The sequence below is a fragment of the Vicugna pacos genome, chromosome 29, assembly GCF_048564905.1.
Source record: "Vicugna pacos chromosome 29, VicPac4, whole genome shotgun sequence".
Lineage (NCBI taxonomy): Eukaryota > Metazoa > Chordata > Mammalia > Artiodactyla > Camelidae > Vicugna > Vicugna pacos.
Genome location: NC_133015.1, coordinates 1,340,978 through 1,365,665, shown reverse-complemented (window position 1 = coordinate 1,365,665; position 24,688 = coordinate 1,340,978). Strand labels below are relative to the sequence as shown.

Below are 24,688 nucleotides of genomic sequence, written 5' to 3'. Positions count from 1 at the left end.
ACCTGCAGATGTTAACCTTCTGCTGGAGATCATGTAGGAGTCCCTGTAATACTTCAGGAAGTTGAAATTTTATCTCTCATGAACTTATAAACTTGTTTCTAAATAGCAACTTCTCTTCTAACTAGTAACTAAATTCTCTGTCCCAATGAAGGAGTAATTTATGACTATATGGGGAAAAAAGGGTAATTTTCAACTCAAACCTTACTGAATAATTGCAAGATTTCTTTCCTACACTATTGACCAGAGTTATTCTTGTCTGAAACCCAGTAGCATTTTGTCTTTTCATTGCTACTTTTCAAACGTATGTGTGTGTGTATATCTTTATGAAGAGATTGAAGTGAGGAAATTAAAATGTGAGACTTAGAAATGAAAAAAAAAATTGAGAACATAGAAATTCCATTAGGGTAATAAATGAGCATGTGAAGAATCACATCATAAAGTGAACTTTTAATTTTCTAACAAAATAAATTTTAAGGTAAGCATATTTCACTGCAGATGCACATTAGAACAAGAAAACAAGAAGAAGAAAAATGCTTATACATTATATGAAAAATGTAAGGATGATTTAAAAAGAAAAGAGAAACAATACAATGAGCAAGTTGACCTGAAACAACAACTTGAAAGCACTGCCCGAGCACTAGAATGCAAACTGAAGAGCGTAAGGAATAAACCAAATCAGGTAAATTAGTCATAATGTGAAAGTTTCGTACCTCTAACACTGTTTCATCAATATTATTTATAATATTCTTTTGAATTAATCTATATTTTCATTTAAAACAAATAAAAGTTATCTCATCCTAAATATGAACGATGACATTTAGAGCTTAATTTACTAATTTCTTGGTGTTCTTGGTATCTAATAGATGCTCTGTGTCTTTTCTGAATGAAGGAATGGAAGTTAAATTGAGCTTCATCATTAACATAAGGATTGACGGTTTTGGTCCATTGAACAAAGTAACAAGTCTAATTCAAATCCAGGTGTTAATTTTGGCTTTTTGAAGTTAAAATCCAGGCTAAATCACCTTGAGACTATGATGGAACTGGTTAAATGCCTTATAAAGAAATTTTCTGTCACTGGGATTTCAAAATTTGTAGATACTGACAGGCATATGCAGAATAGATAAACAAGATTATACTGTACAGCACAGGGAGATATATGCAAGATCTTGTGGTAGCTCCCCAAAAAAAGTCACAATGAATATATATATGTTCATGTACAACTGAAAAATTGTGCTCTACAGTGGAATTTGACACAACATTGTAAAATGACTATAACTCAAGTTAAAAAGTGCTAAAAAAGTTTTTCTTTCATGATACTACATCCCTTGTGTTTTTGCTCTGTGATACATTTAGCTGTCATGTGTATTAGAATTTGTTATTTATGTGCATTAAAGGTCCCTGTGCTTAAAAAGGCTACTACTTATTAACAGGTTTTAAAAAATTTTTTAAAGATTCCCCTCCTAAGCTTTTTTTGACTTTTTTTCATGGTGTAAAACCCAAACCCTAATGTCATATGTCTTCAGGTTTTAGAAGAGCGAAATGACGCTCAGAGACAACTTTCCCGAGAGCAGAATGCCCGAGTAATACAAGATGAAGTCCTGGCCCATCGTCTTTCCCAACAAAAGGAGGCAGAAAAGGCTAATGAGAAAATGAATGCTGAGGTATTTTCTTTAGTCATCTTCAAACGTGTGTGTGTGAATTTGTATACTTATATAGTTTAAAAACCAAAACTGTAGGTACAGAAAGTATAGAGGGTTTTAAAAGCCTGCATATGTAAAATACATTTTCTGGGGGTTTCATTTCCGGTCTATTGGATAAAGCAATATTTTGAATTCAAATCCACTTGCCAGCAACAGTGATGTAGTGACATTCACAATGGCCTCATCCAAGGAGAGGCTGTTAATATTGTCCATAGGAATTGATGAACTTTCCATGATCCAAAACTGTTGCTACTAACGGCAAGCATTCTAGTTTCTGGCAGTGATCTCACTCCTTTGATAGACGAATGGAGAGGTTACTTTATCATTTCCACTGATGGTAAGGAGGAAAAAGTATAGCCAGTTCAGAAACCGTAGTTTGGGTGTCATTCTCCTACGTGTGATAAAAGGTAACGCTCTGCTCCATGTGGTATCCGATTTCAGTACAAGGAGCTTTCGAATACAGTGATAGATACGCCATAATCTATTCTTAGTGATAATTTATTGATCAGGACTTTATTTTTAATAAAACAGTTCACTGTATTTCCCTGCTGTTTCACATCCATTACTGTTATAAACAGCATGAAGAAGAAATAAAAATTATTGCAGAAGCAAATAGTCTCCTGATTTTCTAAGAAGAGCTCTGTAAATTTGACCTTCTTTACCTTTAGTGTATTCACCATTAGGGAAATAGAAGGCTTCTCTTGTGTTTATGTATTTATCCTAGAGAAGTAGCTTTGGTTTGGTGTAAGAGTCATAGACTCAGAAGCCCTGGGGAAAACCCTGCAGCTTGCTTGTGTTTTTAACCCTTTATTCCAGAATTGTCACAGCTAAATGAGTTAACTGATGTTTGTAGACGTGCTTAGTACAGTGCTTAGGTTTATCATTTATCCGTAGATGTAATTCTTATAACTCGCTCTAAAAATGTTAGAAAGGGAGAATGTTTATGGAATATTCTCAGGAAAGAATTTTTTAGGAAATCTAACCTGTCCCAATTTCTACAGAGCTAAGGCTCTTACTTTGGGGGTAGCTGTAAAGGTTAGATGTCAGATATAATTTTTAAGTGTAGTCAGATTTATGCATTTTTTATTTTAAGCCTTTTGGGTTTGTTGTATTTCAGAGAAAGAAAGGCCTTTCCGATTCTGAGCTTCTTAAACATCCTTTTGTGGTTTCTTTTTAGCTTTCATGGATTCACTGTCTTTAATTAAATTTTTGAACTTTGGGGGATTTCTGGTTGAAGTTTGAGATTTGTATCCACCTTAGGTTTTTCCAGTTGGATACCCAGTTACTGCAAACTTTTTGTTGTATAAACTTAAGAGATTAGTCTTCCACTTCAAAGGAAATTATGATATGTCAGTTTATTGCGTTACAGTTCAAAGAGTAAGAGATGAGGGGTTTCACTTACAGGACACAATGGATTTTGAGCTGTCTGACCCAAAAGATAGCAGCGAGGTGCTTCCTCAGCAACTTGCTGAAGCTGAACGTCAATTCCGTGGCCCAGAAATTGAGCTCCATCCCAGGAGAGATGCTCTTAGACCAACGACATTGGTATTACAGTGTGTGCACAGAGACCGAGGCCAAGCCCAGCGTTCAAACAAGGAAACTGAACCCTTGTCTCAGAGCAAACAAGGGGACGTCATCAAATACATTGCAAAGCAGGCACTCTTGAAGGAGACAACATGTAAACTACAAAGTGAAAACACGTTGCTTCGACAGCAACTAGAAGTTGCTCGAAATGAAGCCAGAAGCGAAAAGACAATATTTAATACCCCAGAGCCATTTCTGGATCACATGGGGAAACTTGAAGCCATGAGCAGACGAGTTCTGATGCTGGAGGAAGGAAACAAGGAGTTAATTAAAGAATGCAGATGTTTAAAGGACAGACTGTGTCAGTATGAAACGGACAGAGCAGAAATGGAAGTAAGTACCCAGAAAGGGAACTAATTTTCAGACTTCCTCAAAGAAAATTCAAAGTAGTATCTGATGAAAGCTAAACATTGAAACTAGTTGAATATAAAAAATGTGTGGGCTATAAGTATATACACTGTAAAGCAGCATAAAGGCATTTTTTGTATGCAGCAAACAAAAATTAGACCTGAGAGGTGCTTTACTTTGAGTAAAGATGCCGTGTCACCTGGAATTCTAAGAGATTAAGCTATAAGCTGTTGACAGATACAGGCAGGTCTTAGTAATTTATACTGCCCAAATCATTCTAATCTTTCTGTCACCACATTTTAGTATCGTGAAGCAGATAAATGAAATGCTTAGACCTAAAATGAGTTATTTGAAATTAAGATTCAGTTATGTGAACAAAAAAAGTAAACAAAAAAATGTGAGAAAGAGAGAAAAGATTCAATTGTGTGGATTACCTTGATGGTTAATGTGTAAATGCTGTATCTTGCAGCACTTTTCCTTCAGTAGCTTTTCATACATTTTTAGTTGATATTACTTTATTTTTATTCATGTCAGTTGGAATTAAATTTAGAAATACTTTCATCTCAAATCATGTATTGTTATGACCTCTCCATTCCTTAAAGGCATCTACTTTTCATTCAGTCATAATTTGGGACAAATGTAAATTTTAGCAAAACTGTGTTTGACTTAGTCTCCCCTGTTCTATTTGTAATTTACTTTGAACATTTTTTCAAATAATGTGCTCACAGTTCTCATTGCAAGGCTCAGTTACTGTCATTCAGATCTAAGTTTGTCCAGTACAGAGGAAGTGGGGCGCTCTGTGATGTTCGAGTCTGGCACTGGGGTCCCATTTTCAGACTGAGGAGGAGCAGCCAGAGTCCTGAGTGGCAGGAAGGGAGTGCGTGGGACGGGTTGGGGGAGCCGTAGGAGCTGCAGTCCAGGAGGCAGGGGACGACAGGTTGTCTTGGGTCCCCAAAGACCATTGGAATATCCTCGTTTTTATTGTGAGATGGGAGTCTGTTGGAAGGATGTAAACACCAGATTGAATATGTGAAGAACTCTGAACTTAAGCCTCTAATGAGAAAGAGGGAGAATGTTCCACAGTGTGGAACTGACCACCGCTCATCCCACCCGCACACCCCTTCCTGTCTGAGACTTCAGTGGGGGTGAAGCTCGGCCGCTTCCTGGGAGGGGCAGGGAGTGGCTGGTGGGGCTGCCTCCATTGTCTAAGTTAACTTCCTGTCGGTAAGGCAGGAGGGTCACACCTGTGTGTTTAATGAAATTCAGCAAACAGGAATGTGTGTCTATGAGGAAAAGGTGAACTGATGTCTGTGGGGATAGTTCTCAAAGCCCATTTGTTGGAGTTATATATTATTAATGTAACTTAATGATAAGGTGACTGAAAATTCAATAACAGAGTTATCTTTTTAGGCCCGTATGAGACAGCTTCAGCAAGAGCTGGCTGACACCCGAAAGAAAGTGTCCATGTTGGAAGCATCCCTGGAGGTGACAGCACATCATCAAACTACTTCAGAAAATAAGAGACAGGATGGAGAGAGGAAGCCACATCAAACTGCAAACCCAGTATGTATGAAATCCAGCACATCGGCCATGAACGTGCAGCGCAGAGTGTTGCAGGCCACCAGCTTTTCAGGGACAGCTTTCTTTTGCATCTTCATTATAATTTCACTTTTATTTATAATGCACTTGTTTCTTAAATGTTGACTTTCATTCTGCCATTCTTTTTTTTCTTATAATATTTACCCTTAGAGAAGTTGAGAATTATACCTCTTTTCTCACAGAAGTTAACTTTTTTTCCCTATTAAACAGTATGTTTTAGTGATCTCTCGCCACAATGAGGCAAGCTAGATAAAATCAGAGGATAATGTTTCATGGAATGTTCCAGAAAATTGTCATGTCTCAACTTCACTTTTGTGAATGGATATAGAACCTGTGTGTATTTATTTCATGGATCTCAGAATACCTTGTGCAGAAAGGTCATACAAACCAGTTGAAGTTAGACATTGCCTTCATTTTCTATTCATTTTAGACATGTTGTCAAAGCATGGAGAATTTCAGATCACATCTGTACACCCAACGTAGAGAATTAAGAAAATTGTCTGGATCCTGCCTTTGGATTTTTTTTTTTAACTTTGTTGAGATACAATTCACATATTATAGGGGGATTGCATAACTCAAGTGGTAGAGTGCATGCTTAGCATACACAAGGTCCTGGGTTCGATCCCCTGTACCTCCTCTAAAAATAAATAAGTAAAACTTAATTACTTTCCTCCACCAAAAAAGAAAAATATTCACATATCATATAATTCGCCCATTTAGGATGCATAGTTAGTATCTCCTAGTATATTCAGAGATGTGCAGCTGTCACCACAATCAATTTTAGAACATTCCCATCACCCCAAAAAGAAAGCCTGCATCCCTTGGCCATCACCCCCAGCACTGCAGCCCCCCCATCCCCCGGCAACCACCAGTCTGACTTCTGTCTCTATAGATGTGCCTGTTCTGGGTGTTTCCCAGGAATGGAATCACATGCTGTGCGGTCCTTCATGATTAGCTTTTTTCATTTGACAGAACGTCTTCCAGGTTCATCCATGTTACAGCGCTTGTCAGTATTTCCATTTCTGTTTATTGTCGAACAGTACTCGGTTGTGGGGCTAAACCATTTATCCATCCATCAGTTGATGGACCTTTGGGTTGCCTCTGCTTTTTGGCTCTTGCTAATAATGCTGCTGTGAACATTGGGACCTGCTGTCCCAAGTTTTGGTGTAAACATGTTTCCACTTCTTTGGGGAATATACTTAAGGATGGAAATGCTGTCACATGGGTCATATGGTAACTCTGTTTAACCTTTTGAGGCCCTGCCATACTGTTTTCCAGAGTGGCTGCACCATCTAACATTTTTATCCAAAGTGTATAATTCTCCCAATTCCTGTGCATTCCTGTCACCACTGGTCATCAGCTCTCCTGGTAGGTGTGAACTTGCATCTCGTTGTGGCTTTGATTTGCATTTTTCTGATGACTAAGAATGTTGGGGATCTTTTCGTGAGCTTATCTATTTGTGTATCTTCTTTGAAGACCTGTCTGTTTAGGTTTTTGCCCATTTTCAAATTGGGCTGTCTTTTTATGATTGAATTGTCAGAGTCCTTTTTGTATCCTGGGTGCAAGCCTTTGATCAGATGTAGGATTTTCAAGTATTTCCTCCTGTTCAGGAGCTTGCCTTCTTACCTTCTTGATGGTGTCTTTTGAAGAGTAGAAGTTTTTAATATTGATGAAGTTCAGTTAATCTATTTCTGTCTTTTACTGCCCTAAGAAACAAGTGCCAGATCCAGTCATGAAGACACATGCCTGTGTTTTCTTCTAAGAATTTTGTAGGTTTAGCTCTTTCATTTAGAGTTAATTTTATATATATTGTATGAGGTAGAGGTCGAATTTCGTTCTTTTGCATGTGGATATCCAGTTGTCCCTGTACCATTTGTTAAAAAGACTATTATTGTCTCATTCAGTTATTTGACACTCGTATTGAAAATCAATTGACAGTAAATGTGAGGGTTTCTTTTAGATTCTCAGTGGTGATGCATTGATCTATGTCTGTCCCATGCCAGTACCAATTCAGATGTTATGAGAACTCTTTCCGAGTCTTCTTGCATAGTACCAGTTGTTTTACATCATAATAAAATGTCAGTGTCACGGAATGTCTGTAACTCCACTTCTGTGGAGATCTGCTGCGTCCTGAAGGGGCCTGTGGCCAGCTTATGCCTTGCTGACTCTGTGACATGACAGAAAGTAGGCTTGCAAAGGTAAAGTCCATTCCTTCCCCCCGTTCAGACCTTTAGTTTCTCACCCAGTGCCTCCCACTTCACTCCAGTTTCCATCAAATCATGGTCACGGGATCTGCTGACTCAGTCTGCAATACACTTCATTATGTTGCACTCATTATAATTCATAGACTCATCCATAGATTTCACTACTAGAGGCAAAAGATTAAGCCTGGAGAAGATTAATTCAGCCTTCCTCTTTGGAAGCCTCTCTAATCCATCATCTTGCGGTGCACGATGAAGTCCTCTTTCGGCTTGGTTCCTGTGTGTCACTCTGGTGCCGATCTTGTTCTTGGTGCAGATCCTGCATTCTCAGCTCCCTGTGTCTACCTCGCTTTACTTAAAAGGAGAGGTGCCTAGCTGTATTCTATAGCTTAATGCATAACGAATGAAATAAATATTTCATCCCATCCAAGGACAATTTTCCCAGAGTACAGCTGTTAAAGATTAGATAATATTCAGTCAGTTTATCAGAAACAGATAACAGATTCGTAATTTGAATTTCAAAAGTTCAAAGCCAGTCTGTGTTATATGGAGAAGCATTGTGCTACAACATGAAGCTGAGACAGTCTTACCTTCCCTTACCAACGAGCTTTTAAGTAAGGTAAAGGAAAAATTGTATTTAATTTAAATACTGCCAAAGGACACTACATTTATGGTTCCATAATACTTTATTTTCTCTCTGAGGAAAGGAAAATGAAGAGTGAGTGCTAGATTAGTAAGTTCTCAAAGCTGCCTGTCACTTAGAAGTTCAGTTCGTTGAAATGAGGTAAAAAGGTTGATTTTGGTAAACTATTTCTAGTTGTTTTTCAATTATTAGACATCAAATCCTGTGTCTCCTTGCTTACCAGGCTTCCTTATCCTGAAAGTTGAGGGGAGACTGTGAAATACATGCCTGTTTGTAAGAAGCTATAATTGGAGGGAACTCTGAAGTACCTTCCTTCTCACTAGTTCTGAGGTCTTTCAGTTACGTGCTGTTTCTCATCAGCACTTTGTCATTAATAAGTTAATCTCAACGTTTGTTACTTTCCAGTTTATAGGAGACCAATTTCTACTCTATTCAAGTTACATTTCATACTATCTTTTTTTATCCACTCTTCTGTTTATCTGTTTTTGCCTAACAAACTCCCCAAAGTTCAGTGGCTTAAATAAGCATTTATTTTGTTCACAACCTACCCTTAGGAATAGTGTGGCCCAGACAGCTGGCCTCTATTCCTCTCAGCTTCAGGTGGGGCAGCTCGAAGGCAGGGGCCTGGAATCACGTGAAGGTTCATCCACTGATGTCTGATGGTTGATGTCGGCGGTGGGCTGTGGCTTAGGTGGGGCGGGCAGATGGACCACCTCCCCTGGAACACGGAAGCTGTCTCTGTGGCCTGAGCTTGCCCGCCTGAGACTGGGTTCCAGGGTTAAGAGCGAGGCAGAAGCTGAAATGCCTTTTCAAACCGAGCCCTGCAGTTCACTCGGTGCCACTTTCACCATTTTCTGTTCATTAGGAGCAGGGCACTTAAGGTTGGCCCATATTCTACCTTTTTAATAGAACTAATTTTGAAAATTTATGGAGACATTCAAAAACCAGCCTAATCTACTCACTAGCCAGAATGTTTTGTTACTGCTTCCATACGAGAAATCCACTTGTCCCTACTCGGTCGTGAGCAGGTCTCGGTGGCTGTGGTGTTAGGCTCAGGCTCCAGCCCAGGGTCTTACTTTCCCATCTTCACCAGGTCCAGGTGGGGCTGAGGCTCCTGGGCGTGGTTTCTGGAGTACAGCCCTTGGGTACACACCTCTCAGTGCTGAGGCTTGAGGATAAGGAGACACGGGTTATTTGCCGCCCCACGCCCGACATTCTGCTGAATTGCTGAGGACTCCCTCGCTCACAGATGGAAGATGGGAGGCACGCTGGCCCGTAGCAGTTCTGCAGTGCAGCCTGATGCTGCCGGCTCTTTGATTAGGACTTAGTCCTAACCCTGGGAGGGGTTCTCCTTCGCTGCCCTCTCTGAGCTCTTTGTTCTGTCCTTTTCATGAGCAATGACCCCTGTTTGCAGCTGAGCAGTTCTCTCCAGCCAGCTTCGTCCTTGTAGACCTTCTAAGAAAAACCCAAAGGCCTCTTCCCATTTTGCACTGTCTTGTCTCTTTCAGTCCAAGCTAGCAAGCAGTAGTTTTGCTAGCACAGTTCTCTTTAAAACTTTGAATTTCCTGTGAATTTTATTGGGGTTCCTGCCATTGGAAAGGCTACTCTCACGTCTTTTTGAGATAAACTCTTCACCTTGGGCTTCCTGTGAAGCTGTTGGGGGGCCATGCCTTTGAAATTCTTATGCTTTTAAGATCTTTAAAGGAATTTGAGGCAGCACGTTAAATCTTTCCAAGGTCTTAACAAAGTCTTGGCTTCATCTTTAGACTGCTTTCCTGGCAGCACCCTAGGTTTGATCCTCGCCCAGAAGCCGTTTCTCTGCTTACCCATTATGTGACCATTGGGCATGTGGAGATGCTTTAAATGGGATACAGATATTTGAACCCAGTGAGTCCTGGTTCCTTTCTATTTAATAATTTTTTTGTTTGTTTTAGCGTATCTCATCAATTTTACTTTCAGCTGTTCGGTAGCAAGAGTCCCGTTGCCTCCGGTTTCAGGGTCGTCATTTCTTCCCTGGCCTAGAAGCCTTCACTCTCAGCCCTTCAAGGGCCCTCAGGCTTCCACTCACAGTCTCGTGGACACTTTGGGTTTTCACTCTTACTCTTCTCTACATCTGTTCAGGTTTCGCCTACCTCCAGGTGCAAGGGCATCCCCACATTTTGGGTTCTTTTTTAATGGCTGTGCCCCATTTTTAATATCAATATCTGTGCCGGTTGTTTATTGCTAATAATTTATATAATAAACTGCCTCAAAACCTGGTGACTCAAAACAGCATTTGCTTGGTTCCCAAATGTGTGTTTAGACAAGGCTCAGTGGAGCCAGCTCATATTTTCTCCACTTGGCATCAAGCGGGCTGTAGAATAATCTAAAGGCTTGTTCTTGCCCATGTCTGGAAGTTGGAGCTGGCTTTGGTTAAGGATATTCCCTGGGGTCATCAGCTGGGACAGCTGTGTGTACAAAGACTCAGTAGGTGGCCTGGGCTTCACAGCGTGGTGACTGGGTTCTAAGGGTGAGCATCCTTATGGAGTGAAAGTCAGAGGCCATTTAGCCTTAGAAATCACACAGCAGTGCCCCCACATTCTGTCCCCTAGAAACCAGTTAACTGAGGCCAGTACCTACTTCAGGGGAGGGAATTTCGCAGGGGAAGTGTCAAGGAATTTGTAGAGATGTTTTAGAACCACCACCTCCGCCTGCCTTGTCTTAGCAAACAATCCTTCTATCTGAAGGAGAGCAGTTCTTCCCAAGTCAGTGTCACTGAAATTCCAGCAAGTTTTTTTGTTTGTTTTTGTTGAGTATGTTCTCTTGTTTTGTGGAGAGCCACACAGGATTACAAGAATGAAGGCTGTTTTGTTTGTTTAGAAAAATGTATGGGTCATCTTACTAAACCACTACACTAGGAGATGGATTTCTCCTTAACTCTGTGAATCATTCATTGCTCCTTGGAGTGCAATTCAAACAAGCATAAGATATTTGTAGTTCAGAGAAGGGCTTATGGCATTAGAATCCATATTTGTAAGATGTATTAATTGCAGTCTTTTTTTCAAAGTCTTGTTTTGGGAGGCATTTATTAATTCAGCCCTAAGTAACTCAATATGATCTCCCTAAAACTTTAAAAATCATGAAGAGTTAAGACTTGGGGAAGGAAAGGGTAAGAGACTTTCTACTAAGAGTTGCCTTGTAGTCATTTTATGTAGGAAAGACATGAAACAATTACAGAAACATAAGAGTGTAAAATCAAGTACAAATGTAAACAAAGATGATGACAGTAAACAGTATATTATTGTGACTCTTGGTGGTTTGAACTTTTTTTCTTGATTTTCTGAGTAGTTTGAGTTTCTCCATTCCACAAGGTAGATATACCATTTTATTGTAACTGAATTTATTTCAGCCTTTGATGCTGGGTTAGAGTTAGGCTGTTCTCAGTCTGCTAACCTCATTACCAAACAATTTTACCTTTTTCACGCAGAATGTTGATCTTCCAGCAAAAGAGGAATCTACGTCTTCAGTACTTCTCCATCTGAGTGCAGAAACTCAGCTTCTTCTAAAGGAGATACTATCTGTGAAACAGATGCAGAAGAAATGTGAAGCACTAGAGGAGGAGAAGAAGAAGTTGGAGGAAGAAGCAGTAAACCTCAAACGTCACCTCGAAATGAATACAGTGGGACACAGTCAAGTGGAGCAGGACAAACGGGAGACTGAAGAGCAAGCAAGACGGGCTGTAGTAGAAGCACTGAAAGAGCTCAGGCGAGCTATGCAGTACAGACGGGAAACTGAAGAGCAAGGAAGACAGGATGTATTAGAAAAACTGAAAGAAATCAGCCAGTTTTTACAGGTGAGACACTGATCTGTAAGGTGCTTTAACTCACTTCGCTGAGAATTACAGTTCGGATGTGTACATTTTATGTGTTCCCTCTACTTCCCATATAGCAGTTTGTTTTGTAGATTTCTGGAAGGAAGGCTGCATTTGTTACTCCCTTTAAATAATTCAGTTTCCATCATTACTATCACTAAATTGATGTTTCAGAACAACTCTCACTAGACAATCATTATTAAGACCAATTGGTGTAAATCAAGACCACTAGGAGGAAAAGCATATGTTGTGATGTAAATACTGTGCCACATTCTTGGATTACTCCTAGGTTGTATTCTTCAATTTTTAAAAGTTTAGATTGATCCTATTATTCTTTGAACTATCACATTACATGAGTACTAGTATAAGGGTGATTCCACTTTCATTTCATAATTCAGATTTAATTCACTTGACATTGATGATAAGTATTTTAAAGTTCAGCTTTTTTTCACACTTAAAATTGCTCTCTGAATCACTGACTCAAAACTAAAGGGAACAAATATACTGTAATTACTCAGGTTGTAAGTATTTTTAAAATTGTGTCCTTTTAATTTGCTGTAGGCACAAGCAGCATCTCAGGAAGACTTGCTCAGAGAGTGTAAACGCGCTTCAGTCAGTCAGATGGAACGCAGAGTTCAAGACCTGGAAATGGAACTGAGAAGGAAAACTTCTCAGTTTGATTGTAATGAAAAAGAATTGGAAAAATACAGGCAGCTATACCTGGAAGAGCTAAAAAATAGAGTGTCACTGGCAAATCAGCTAAACTCGTAAGTCAAAACATAGAATGATACAAAATAATTTAGGTCACTAATTTGCCTCTAAGGCATAATTTTTATTGAGCCAGGTTCGTGAGGTGAGTAGCAAGTGAACGCTGACTAGACAGTGTAATTTTGGGAAATGGTGTTAGTAAATGAACTCTCGTTTAAAATGTCAGTCCAGGGCAGTTTGCATCTCCCTGCCTTTTGCTGCTTTTACATGACTTTATTTTTTATATTTGCATATATTTAACCTGGTCTAGTCTTTAAGCTAGGGGTTTTGCAAACTTTGTAATTTAGACAGCCATATTATCACAAAATTTCTAGTTGGACTTCCCATAAATAGAAATGTTAATGAGTTTAAAGTTAACTGTGTTTTGGAAGAGTGCAACATAAACCCAAGGGGCCCAATTCTGGTGTTTGGTGAATTTACTTTCTTGATTGTGATATTTGGTGTCACTGTTCGTGGGCACCCTGAGACGAAGTACTGTGTCCTTCTAAGTTTGTCTCCGCTACGTAAAGGCATGCTTGGGGAATAGGGGGAAGTTCACATCGGGGTGAAGGACAGTATAGTGGTTCACAAAGTGGCTAAAAAGAATATGGTGGCCTGCCCGAGGGGGTGTGTGGAAGACCGAAAGGGCAGGTCCCACCTCCGGTGCCTGAGTAGCAGTGTTATGAGCTACAGGTCTCCCCACTATCCAAAACTAGAGTGTTCCTATGAAAGTTGTTGGTGTAAAGCAAAAAGGCAATTACCTTAGGACACATCTTGCTGGTGGATGCATAAAATAAATAATGCATAAAGCACAGGTGCTCACAGACACAGTCCGAAGCCGTGGCGGCGTGATGCCGGGATACTGAGCGTGGTTCTGGGGAAGGAGCTCGGTGGGGCCTCCTCTCGCTGCTCGGGGTGCCCATTTGCCCCCCTGATGGCTTGGGCTAAAACAAGCACCCAGTGCTATTCTGGCTTTTAGCTTTTTTTTTTTTAATGAAAGTGAAAATCCGCTTGAGGTTTTTTTTTTGGTTATGGAAAACAGGTGCTGATGTAGGCCTCTGGTAAAAGCAAAGTAACAAAGTGAGCTTTGGGACATTGGGGGAACCTTGAAATTGCCCCTGGCGCTGTCGTAGTTCTTTCCCACCATCGACTCTGCCGCCTGGTGCCCCCCAGAGGGTGGTGGCTCTAAACTGTTCCTCAGTGCCGCGTGCTTGATTTCTCCCAGGTAATGCGTGAATGTGTATATAAGGGGGGTGAAAGCAAATGCTTGAAAATGGCTTTGAGGGATGGTTTAGTTTTTATTTCTGAACTGGTTTCCTGAGGGTGAGTATGTCTAGGTGCAGCCAGTGCAGAAGGCAGTGGGGGTCCTCTGTGGGGGCGTCTCCATCTGACTCTCCCCACTTTGAAGTACTTGTTAGTTAAGGGCCCCGCCAGGGACATGCGTCCTTCTTTAGGACAGTTTTAAACTGTAATCGTTTACAGTAGGTCTTTGCTGACGTATTTTTGGTGTTAAAACGCAGTTTAATGGGACAATCTGTTTACAATTATAGCAACTTCAGAAATACACATCACTTAGGAAGAAAACGAAATGAATGAAATCTGTGCTTTGCGATCCTCGCAGGGTTAATGAGAGGCTGGCTGAGATGAACACTGAACTTCAGCTGGAGAAACAGCACAAGAGTTCTTTCCTCGGCTCTGTTCCCGCACAGCCTGTTGACAGACCGCCTCCTGCTGAAAGTTCTAGTACTGCTGAAAGTTCTAGTACTGCTGAAAGTACTAGTACTAGCGTGGAGCCCGAAAGGAGTCGTCCTACTCGAAAAAGGCGCTTCAGGGATTTTCTACACCCTACAACCAGCATGAGCGATGTGTTGAAGGTTAGTTATGTTATCTTCTTTCCTTTGGGTTTCAGATTTCTGATACAATTCTTGTTTTTAATTTGATGAGATTCTGAGTTGTTTATTTGACTTACGCACACTAAGTAAAAGCCATAATTAATCGTGCTAGTAAAGGAGACAGAAATTTTATTTTTGAAGTCCCAGGACTTGTAATTTTCAAGAGATACCTGTCATTAACTTTATTCAATAAATGCAACTTAAGTGACAAATTTTTAAATTCTTAAAAAGCTCCATTTTAAATTCTATTTTAGAAATTAAGTATTATTGCCTAATAACTAGAGATACACTTTCCAATGTTTGGCGTAGCTTCTGATTGATTTCGGTTTGGCATTGGTTCATAGTCATTTTCAAGTTTTGCTGCACCCCAGTTTTCCTATCCCTCAGCATAAGTAAATGATTGGCATCGAGATACTTAACCACATATGGATGTTTTTTATTTAAAGGAATTCAAGGTAAATTCTTTTTGTGAATTCAATAAACTTGTAACACTAAAAACATTAAGTTCTGTTTTTAAGTTTAAAATTTTTATCATTTTCTTCTGTAAGAGTACATTCTTACTTGCTATTTTACTTACAGCATTGTTATTTTAATGGTTATAAAATGTCTTACTGAGCAATTGTAGGACATTTCTAAAGATGTAGTCAAGTAAAGCAAATATTTAAATTTTTAAAATGAAGTTCGCTTATGTCTCTGTCTTGCCCTCACCTGCAGGAATACCGAGGTGGCAATGATAGGGAGTCTTTAAATTACAACCAGTTTTCGTTGTGTATCGTTGTTAAAATAGCCATTGAAATCGGTGCACGTGGGTTTCTGGTTTGATGGTGTTTTCGTGATCTTAATGCAGAGAAGGGTAGCACGGGCCCTTGTTGAGTGAGGTCTCAACCTGCTTTTTCTCACTTGGCTTCATGTCATAACAAATCAAAGAAGAAAAAAGCTCAGGTTTCATAGACAGTGTTGTGGGTAAATTGAGCCTAAGTGCTTCAGAGTCATGAAACCGGACTGCATGGTGTTAAAAAAAATGCATGGCTAACACTCCCGCCAGTGGCTAAGCATGATGCAAACTCGAAATGTTTTCATTCGTTGTCACCAAAAACTCACGAGTGTGTCACTTTACAGGATGATGGTGAAAGAGTGTGAGTGCAAACGCAATGCAGGAGAAAACTCCTGAGGACAGTAGTTTCTTTTAATGCTTTTGGAGGAAAGAGGTGTCTGTTTTTTAGTACTTGTAGGTACACAGGAAAATAATTTATTTTAAACTCTGTGTTGTAGTTCCAAGGTATACGTAGTTCTTCTGTGGGGCCGTGGGGCTGTGGGGCCGAATCATGCTGGGTTGAGCAGGGAGGTTAACAAGCCCCGCTCTGTCCGGGTGCAGAGACATGGCTCCCTCAGCGCTGCCGGGCACCTCACAGGAGCTATTATTGTACTGTTACTGCTTACAGATTTCTTAGTCAGACTTAGAGAAAGAAGATGCCTTGTGGAATTGCTAGGGAGGTAATTACTTCTGCTGGGAAAACATAAAGTAATGCTATGCGAGCTGTGAACATACTGTTTAAAATGACAGAAAGGGATGGGTTTTTGCATGGGGCTTAACGAGACAACAGACTTCCACATCTTTTCAGCTATGGTTCTAGAAAGCAAAATGTCAAAAATGGCATTGGGATTGAATGTAACATTCTCCTTTATGTGCAAGGTTTTAACATTTTGGACTGTTCCTACTGTGAAGTTCTAGCTTACTCAGCATTTTTTTTCTAACTTGACAGAAGTATTGCTCTAAGTCTGTGATTTTAGTGGTGCTGGTGGTTGAAGCAAGTTTTTTCCAGTTGATAACACTTGGGTTTATTGCCTCTCTTACTGCTGCATGAAGTACAGCCTTGTCCCTTGACATTGTTGTAGTGGTAATAGCTGGACCCCATATCTGCTTTGCCAGTTTGTACCCTCAGATTTCACATTCTAGTTATTTCTGGGATGTTTTGTCCTACATGTCAGAAGCAATTTTACAGTTTTACTCAATTATGTTACTCAATTATATTACTATAAAATACAAAAAGTTAAAATTAGCCTGAGCAGATACATCACTGTTAGATTTTCTTGCACATAGAATTTTTTTCTGAGAACTGAAAACTTAAAAATTGATCCCAGACAGTATTATAACAGACAAAATTTCTCTGTTTTAAAGACTTTTTTATGTTCAAGAGTTTTTAAGTATTGGTGGGCCTAACATGAAGCATGGCCACAATAGTTAATAAATGTCCTTCAAATCTATTTTAAATAGGAAGACTAAATTTTACACTCACCGATTTTGGACTTTTGGTGTATTACTGACACTTTCAAACATTTTCTAATGATTTATTTAACTAATTTTTAAATTTCTCAAATGTCCATTCAGTTTAGCAGCCCCTTTTCTAAATGGGATTATACCAGTGCACCAGAGCTAAAAGGATTAATATTCCTAAGACTTTAACTTTTTACATGACATGACACAGCACTGCATCTCAGCAGGATCTGGTCACGTTTCTTTTAAAAGTAGGCTTCCAAGGCAGGGCACACCCACTCTGAATTTTAATTCTAATCAAACTATCACAGTAGTTAAGCTCACCTCTCATAAGGCAGGAGCAGAGTTCAGTAACCTTGTTTCTGCTATCAGCTCTCTGCCCTGTGGACTCCCTCCTGCCCTCTTTCCATTTTGTCTGAATGGACAAATGAGGAAGCGTGTTATCTTTTGAAAGCCAGTCACTCAGCTTCTTCCAGTTCTTTTTCTTTCATTCACTTTTTTCTCTGTAGTTAATTTTTTAGCTCCTTGATCAACAAATTCTTTCTCATTTCTTTTCTCTGCAGCAAAATACATGTATTTAATAGTTACATGCTGACAAGTGTCATTTCCTTCATTAACCTATTTACAACAGTATGATGAATCAGAGTGGTTAAATGACTTGATTTTATTACATTTCTGGACTTGTACTTATTTTTATAACGTTTAAAATAAGAACGATACCAAGTTTTAACTTAAAAGTATCAATAATCTGAAAATATATTCACTTTGGTAATGAACATGTGTGTCTACGTGTGTGACAAGTCTGTTTTTATCAAATTGATCTCGGAAAGGGCAGCATTATCTTCCAGCCTGTGACCTCAGTTTTGACCTCAATCCTGCAGTGTCCCCAGTGGGACCTTCCATTTCTATGGGACATAGTCTGCAAACCGCCAGTTATGAGAGAATCCTCCTAATTAAAAATCATTAGAATTAAAACTTGCTGATACATTGTCTTCCTGTGTATAATTTTCTCACCTTACTGTGTTTTTGTTAAATGGAAAAGTTTAAGTAAAACTGCAGGTGCCTTCTCCTTATTAATGTTGGACTTCAGACCACTTCCACCATCTGGACATGGGGGTCCTCACCTAGAAATAAGCATAAGGGTCCCAGAAGTACGTGTTTAGGAAAATAGCTTTGCAGAGGAAAAGAGAGTAATCTACATTCAACTCGTGTAAAAGTGTGATCTACATTTTGCATAGTGTTTATTAATGGTTATATGAAATTATTTCTGTCAAGGCTTCTCCCTTCATCTGCTAGGCGTTTTTCACTTCACAGGACCCTCCTGGCACTGCTGTCATGTTGTTGATGGCATAAGGCCTCTCTAGAACTCTCTTGTCAGACAGTGTTATGGAAAACAGTCTCTGAAAACATTGGCAAACGGTAGCCCCAAATTTTGTCTTTGCACCTAACATTTACAGAAGCCTCGGCTCTCATGTCGCTGTTACCACCACAGTGTTTATGTCTGGTGTACTGTTTAGAACCTGTTTAGTGAGCAGGTGACTTTCATAAGAAAGGTTTTTAAAAGAGCACTCTAGATGGGGACACTTGTAGTTTGAAGTGTCCCCACACATTTCATAATTAAATACGTAACTAATTAAGTCAAATTTCAAAAAGTTGGCCCTAGTCTCTAGAAGGGAAACAAAGTTACAGTTAAAGAATTAGGAATTGTTTTCCTTGTTTCTAGCTCTAGGAAGTTGTGAATCAGAAACCAACTTTGAAAACTGGCGCTAGCCTCTCCTTCTCTTCAAGCAGATTTTCTGACATAAATATTTTAGTCATCTACAGAGAGCAAAATACATTTGCTTAACTTGTCTGCCAGTAGAATTTTCACTTGACATTATAACAGAACCCCTTCCTTCATTTTATGTGTCTAAGATTCTGTGCTAGAAACATTAGCATAGAACAGACCTTAAAATTTTAGTTTTCTAAAAGTGCAGGAATGGAAAGCTCATTTTAAGGAAAAATTCATTCAAGTTAAAAAGAGCTAAACTTTTACAAAGGGCAGTTTTTCTAAGAACTGCAGAGCAATGCATTCAGTGTGAAACATGACTTGAACTGTTGAAACTCTTCGTGCCAGTAAGATCGGGCGTTGCCCTCTGAGATTATGTGCATCGGACAGGGCAGGGCTCACTGTGCTTTCCATCAGGGGAATCTAAGTAGCCTCACAGATATGTGTTCTCTGTTATCTAAAATCAAAGTAAGTAGGAATTTATTTCATTTTATCCATGTGATTATTTTTCTATTTAAGCAATCCCCACGTTAAGTCAAGTCTCTAAAAGTATTATTTAAAGGCCACATTTCATAAGCTAGCTGTCATTCCTATGATCGTGTTTCTTGTTTCACTTAAACATTAAAAATATTTGACTTATTGTAGATGCGGAAGAAGCTGATAAACAATGTATCTAGAGAATTAAAAGAAGGTATGTTGCCAACATTTCTGAATTAAATTTAGACGTTGATTTCTGAAATACACTCTAAACAGTAAATGGCACCCCTTTCTATTGCTTGAATAACAGATACCATGTTAAGCTTTTTTCTTATACATAGCTGATGAAAAATGTGAGAGCATAATTTCATTCATAATGATAAATATACTTATTCCTCATTTATTCATCATGATCCATAGCTTTAAAAAAAAAAAAACTCAAGAAGTCTGTGTTCTCTATTTCTGGCTGTGCCCTTCCTCTCCTGCTGTCCCCATGGGCCTGTCACCTGCACACGGACCTGTTCTCAGAAAGCGTGGAGGTCATCAGCTTCTCGAGTTTCTGGTAGTGACTGAGGCCAAAAACCCAGACTCAGGCAATCTCGGTTCATATAGCTGTCACCTGGTGGGTGACAATTTCTTGTCATTCTCTTTGTCACTGGTTAACCTTTTGCCCTCAGGAAAAATCCCAAATTCCTTAGCTTGGAAGAAAAATACCCACATCGATTTGGCTCTTGCCAGAGTCTTCAGCCGTATCTCTTTTCTCCCCTGCTCTGCCCCTTGGCTCCAGCGACTGGTCAGACTGCGTCCAGCTCCGCGGGTGCCCTTCCTGCCTCTGCTCTTTGTGTTTGCTTCTTGCCTCTCCCTCCCACACTTCCTCCTCCTTCAGGTATCTGCTTACACATCACGGCCACCAAAGAGGGGACAATATTGACACAAAGCTGGACGTCCTTTCTGAGTGTTCAACTCTGCCCTCTTTTATACCTGTCATGGCATTTATGTCTCTGTACCGAAACTGCCTGTTCATCTATTTTGCCAGTTTACGGTACATGATCTTTCAGTTCAGGGTGGACTGTCATCTTCATCTTGTGGTTCCAGTGCTTGTCACAGTGCCTTAGCCCATGGTTGCTGAGTAAATGAATGAAGAATGAGAAAACCAGGCGCTCTGATCCTTAGCCACAAGAGCAGTTAATTCAACATGCAGCCCTGGGCAAAGTCTAGAGTAGTAATCTTGTGTTTTGCGTTGTAATCGTATGTAGGTATTTTTCATTCTTCTTAAAACTTGGAAAAGTCTCAGCTTTTCTTAAAAAGTAAGCTGACATTGAGTTACCTATGAAGAATTTTAAGTAAAGAATCTAATTCTTTCATTTTCTTTCCAGCTACTACTGAACTTGAATCTAAGTCCTATGGACTCTCTCGTAGGCTTGATGGATGAGTCAAGTCTGAGTGAAGATCTGACTTCGAAAGCACGTCAAGAATATGTGGAGATTTTGAAGAAAAAGTGCACGATCTACAAGATAAATAGTAAACGTTTTACCTGCTGGGCTGTTTGCTGAACATTTTAGTTATTTCCCGTTAAGAGACTGACACTGTTTATTAAGGGAAAATACTCTTGCATTCTATGTGCATGATTAAAATTTATGAAGTATTTTAAACCACGTTTTTCTGCATCTCATTGACTTTCAAGCAGATTTTGGGAATAAAACCCAGCACTTTGGAGTATTATATACTCAAACCGAGCCCAGATGCCAGCTGTTTAAACAGCACCCAACCACCCACAAAACTTGTCGTTGATGTTGAGCAGTGTTGATTGATAGCTTTTTTGAATTTTCCAGTGTTAATCACTGTCTATAGACCTAGAGATTTAGACGGACAGCGTTTGGATCTGCTGTGGCTGTTCCAGTGTTCTGATGGATCCCAACAATCGTTACGGTGCCATCAGCCTTTCTGCATGTTACCTTAAACACTGATTCACAGATGATTCCTCTGTGAATGAAGAGAAATGAAACCTGCCTCAGGCTTTTCATCTTCTCTTATTTATTTACTTACCTTTTGGAAACAGTCTTAAAATTAGAGACAAGTTCTGAGCACCAGACGCAAACGGACGTTGTCACAAACCTGTCATCTCTCCCGTAATTCTCCTAAGGCGTCATTTCTCTTTCCTAAATGCACTTGTTCTACCGTAAGTTCTCTTGCTCTTCCCTCTCGCCAAGAAGTCATTTGTTTTTCAGAAAGTGCCTTTCTCCTTTTCCTGTCACGTGTTAAATTGTATGTAAGCCCCCACTTGTAGCCACCCCTTCAAGTCCCATTGCTTTGTGAACTCTTGCACGTGTCCATACGTAATTTTTTCCTCACAGTAATCTGCTTTAGTCAGTTTAATTTGCAGGTTCCCAGTTGCTGAACATAAGACGGTAAAGGAAATACTCTCCTTCTCGACAGTTTCCAGAAGCTGAGATTTTAGTAACTCCTGCTTATACCCTTTATTCCCTTTTCCGTCCTTTCAGCGCACTTGGCAAAACTCCCAGCTGCACAACAGACTGATTCTCACTCTTCCCCCTTACGTCCCCCCAGGCGTCTAAGTGCTGCTGAAGAAAGTCACGCACTGCCCAGCCGTCCTACTCCTTTTACTTAGTTGATTTGCACCTTCTTCCTTCTCAGCGATGTTTTCAAATTCCCCTCTCTGTAAACACCTCCCTGTTGCTTTCCTCTCACTTGAACCAGACAGTCTTACTTCTGACGACAAACTTCCTGAGAGATCTGCCTGCTTCCCCACCAGCAGTCTGTCCCCACCCACCCTGGTGTGTCTTCCCCTTCCTCCATTCCCACGCAGCGAGTCACTGGTGACTCCCACGTCTAAACCAAAGTGACACCTTTCCGGCCCTTGTCTAACTGGGCTTCTCATGCCTCCAGGCGTTCCATGTGACCAACCTCTGGAACTGACCGCTGCCTGCAGCAAGATGACGTTGAAGGTGAGGGCCGCAGCCTTCTTGGTGAGCTCATTCCGTTTACCCTGGCTGTCTCCCATGGGTAAAGACAGGAAGTACACATGGTACTCAATTTTTGTTTATTTTTCTCGTGTTAGTCTGCCTCACATCAGGTTAATTCTCAGACCACCCAGATGAGCCTAGAAGGGTGGAGGAACGCTCCCCGCCTCCACCCCAACACAAGCCTGAGCACAGGTAGCTGCCACGCCTGCAGGGAAGAGATCAATGGCAAACTCCGCTATTCCTACTGCACTAGCCAGTGAGCTGAAGCTCACCTGCATGTCCTCCAGGCTGAGGTGGGGTCGCTGCTCCCGGCAGCAGAAGACTGCCTTTGTGAAAGGAAAATAAAAATGGAGTCTGCGTTGCTCGAGAGGGCTCACTAAGAAGGTGTGACTTACGCACATCTCAGCCCACGTAGCATCCGGCCCTGTGAGCATTTATGGCCCTAATGAAGCCATCCGGAACGCCTGCCAGAAGCTGAAGATACTTCCTAAGCCCCCACCCTGAAATAAGCTGATTCCTGGAGAGGGTCACTTGGCTTCCACGGCCCCGCCTGGCTGCCCTGTGGCTCAGCAGGAGCCAGGTGGTGTGATGGGAGGGCTGAGTGGCCATGGGACTGTGGGAGGGGCAGAGTGATCAGGGACATGGGACAGTGATCAGGACAGGGACATGGAGCAGCAGCCTTGGAGGGCCCCACCCCGAGGTCCCTGTGGGACCTGAGCCTGAGCTTTCAGCTCTGGAGCTCGGAGCTCAGCAGGGTGGGGCGGCCCCGGCAGGGCTGTGGGGTCCCAGGGTGACTGTTGTGAGGACCACCTGCTATCCTCGGGAGACCAGGGCCAGGGTCTAGCTGGCCACCCCTCTCCAGGTGACCTCTGGGGCCTCAGTGTTCCCATCTGAGAAGCAGGGATAGCATGTCTTAAATTGGAGGGTGGCCGTGAGAACTACATGGAAAACGGGTGCAGAGGGCTGCAAATGGGTCTGGCGCAAAGTGCCCAGTAAACACTTGTGGGAATGACCCCTCTCGGGAGCTGGTAGCCTTTGGAGACCCCGCTGAGCCGTACGTGCTCTCCTCCTCCATCTGTGCGTGACAGCCACCACGTCCCAGGAGGGCATGCAGGGAGCCGGCCACCCTCCTGCCCCCAGGATGGCTCAGCGGATATTTGCTTCAGGAACCAGAGAACTTCTTCTAGACTGTTGTAGGGTGATCACACAAACGCATCCACATTGAGCTTGGGGCGAGGGAGCCAGTGACTTCGGAGCTGCAGGAGGTGCAAGGCTGCTGTATCCCTTTGCGCTCACCGCAGGCACTTGAGAAAAGGAGAAAAGGGGGCTCTAAGGTCAGGGGCTCGTCCGGGTCACGCTGCAGGATTTGACCCCAGGCCGTGTCCCTGCACACCCAGCCTTCTTGGCCGGCAGAGAGCCTTCTGCAAGAGAGATGGATGCTGTTTTAGATGCGATCGCCAATTTCCTCCTTGTTCAGTTGCCACGGAAACAGTCGTGGTGGCCCCACAGAGGCGGGAGTGAAGGCGAAGCCTGCCCCCGGGCCCTGGTCATCTCTGCTGGTGAGGGGGTGGGTGGTGTGGGGCCGGGCCTTGAAATTTCCGTGGCATCCTGGTGTCGAGTGCCCGCCTCCCTCCATCACATTCACCCCGAGCTCTTCCTCCGCAGAGAAGAACGACAGCCATGGGAGGGGTGTTTCAAGGGGACTCCCGTGGAAACGGAGAGTAGCCTGCAGCTCCCTTTCCTCTGGCAGGTGTTGAGCTGCAGCCAGCGCAGTTCTCCAGCATTCCCTTTGCAGGGCCTCGGTGCTTGCAGCCCGTTAATCAGCCGTTGCCTGGATAAATCCACACACCCCTTAGTTTTCTCCTGCAGCCCTGGTGCATCCTTCCACTCACTCCTTTATCCAGCAGGTTTGCATTCTCACCTGCACAGCCTTTTGCTCAATGAGAGAGGGTTGACGTGGACTGTATAACCTCTCTGAGCCTCACCTTTCTCATCTGATAAATGGGAACATGGGCGCCTGCCTTGCCAGCCTCATAGACGGCTGGTGAGGGCCAGTGAAAAGGTGGGGGTGCTGTGTAGGGTCATCAGCATTTCCACGGCCATGGGGCTCATGGCTGATGGACAAGTTTTCGTTAATCCTTACATCAGTTCCACAAGGTGGGTGGTGTTAATTTCCATTTTACAAAGGAGGAAACTGAGGCTCGGGAAGGTGGCATGATCTTTGCTTACACCTGGGAAGAGGTAGACCTGGAACTCAATCCCAGGTCTGACTCCAACTCCAGTGCTCTTTGCAAAGGTCCAGTTGCCTCCGTTGGGCTGGTTGCCAGGCCTGGCAGCGGGAGTGGGTTAAGACCACATTGAGGGGAAAATTGGTCTCAACTCGGGGGTGGGGCTGGGGAAGGAATGTCCCCTGCTATTCCGAGTCAAGTCGTGCTTAGTGGGGGTGGGGTGGGGGAACTCTGTCCTTTTGGCCCGGGGTGGTGGTGGGGTTGGGTTTGGAGATGCGGCAGGGACTCCTCAGGATAGTCACCAACATTTTCTGGGCAATCCTCTGGGTCAAGTACTGTTCCGAGCAGTTTAGCTCAGTCTTCAACATGTCCCTGTAGGGTACATCCGTCTT

At 41.8% G+C, this 24,688-nt stretch overlaps 1 protein-coding gene across 4 annotated transcripts in view; it reads left to right on the top strand.

The window, feature by feature from the left end:
* The window catches only part of LOC116277347 (ankyrin repeat domain-containing protein 26-like), a 47,980-nt gene extending 27,244 nt beyond the window's left edge, over positions 1-20,736 (top strand). For all 4 annotated transcript variants that reach the window (XM_072951698.1, XM_072951697.1, XM_072951700.1 and 1 more), the window contains 9 exons: positions 496-679; positions 1,524-1,661; positions 3,105-3,617; positions 5,043-5,195; positions 11,542-11,907; positions 12,487-12,692; positions 14,294-14,546; positions 19,253-19,298; positions 20,461-20,736. In XM_072951698.1, coding sequence (XP_072807799.1) covers positions 496-679; positions 1,524-1,661; positions 3,105-3,617; positions 5,043-5,195; positions 11,542-11,907; positions 12,487-12,692; positions 14,294-14,546; positions 19,253-19,298; positions 20,461-20,516 — 1,915 coding nt within the window. In that variant the 3' untranslated portion in view covers positions 20,517-20,736. The remainder of the gene's footprint in view (positions 1-495; positions 680-1,523; positions 1,662-3,104; positions 3,618-5,042; positions 5,196-11,541; positions 11,908-12,486; positions 12,693-14,293; positions 14,547-19,252; positions 19,299-20,460) is intronic.
* Positions 20,737-24,688: the final 3,952 nt, after the last annotated feature.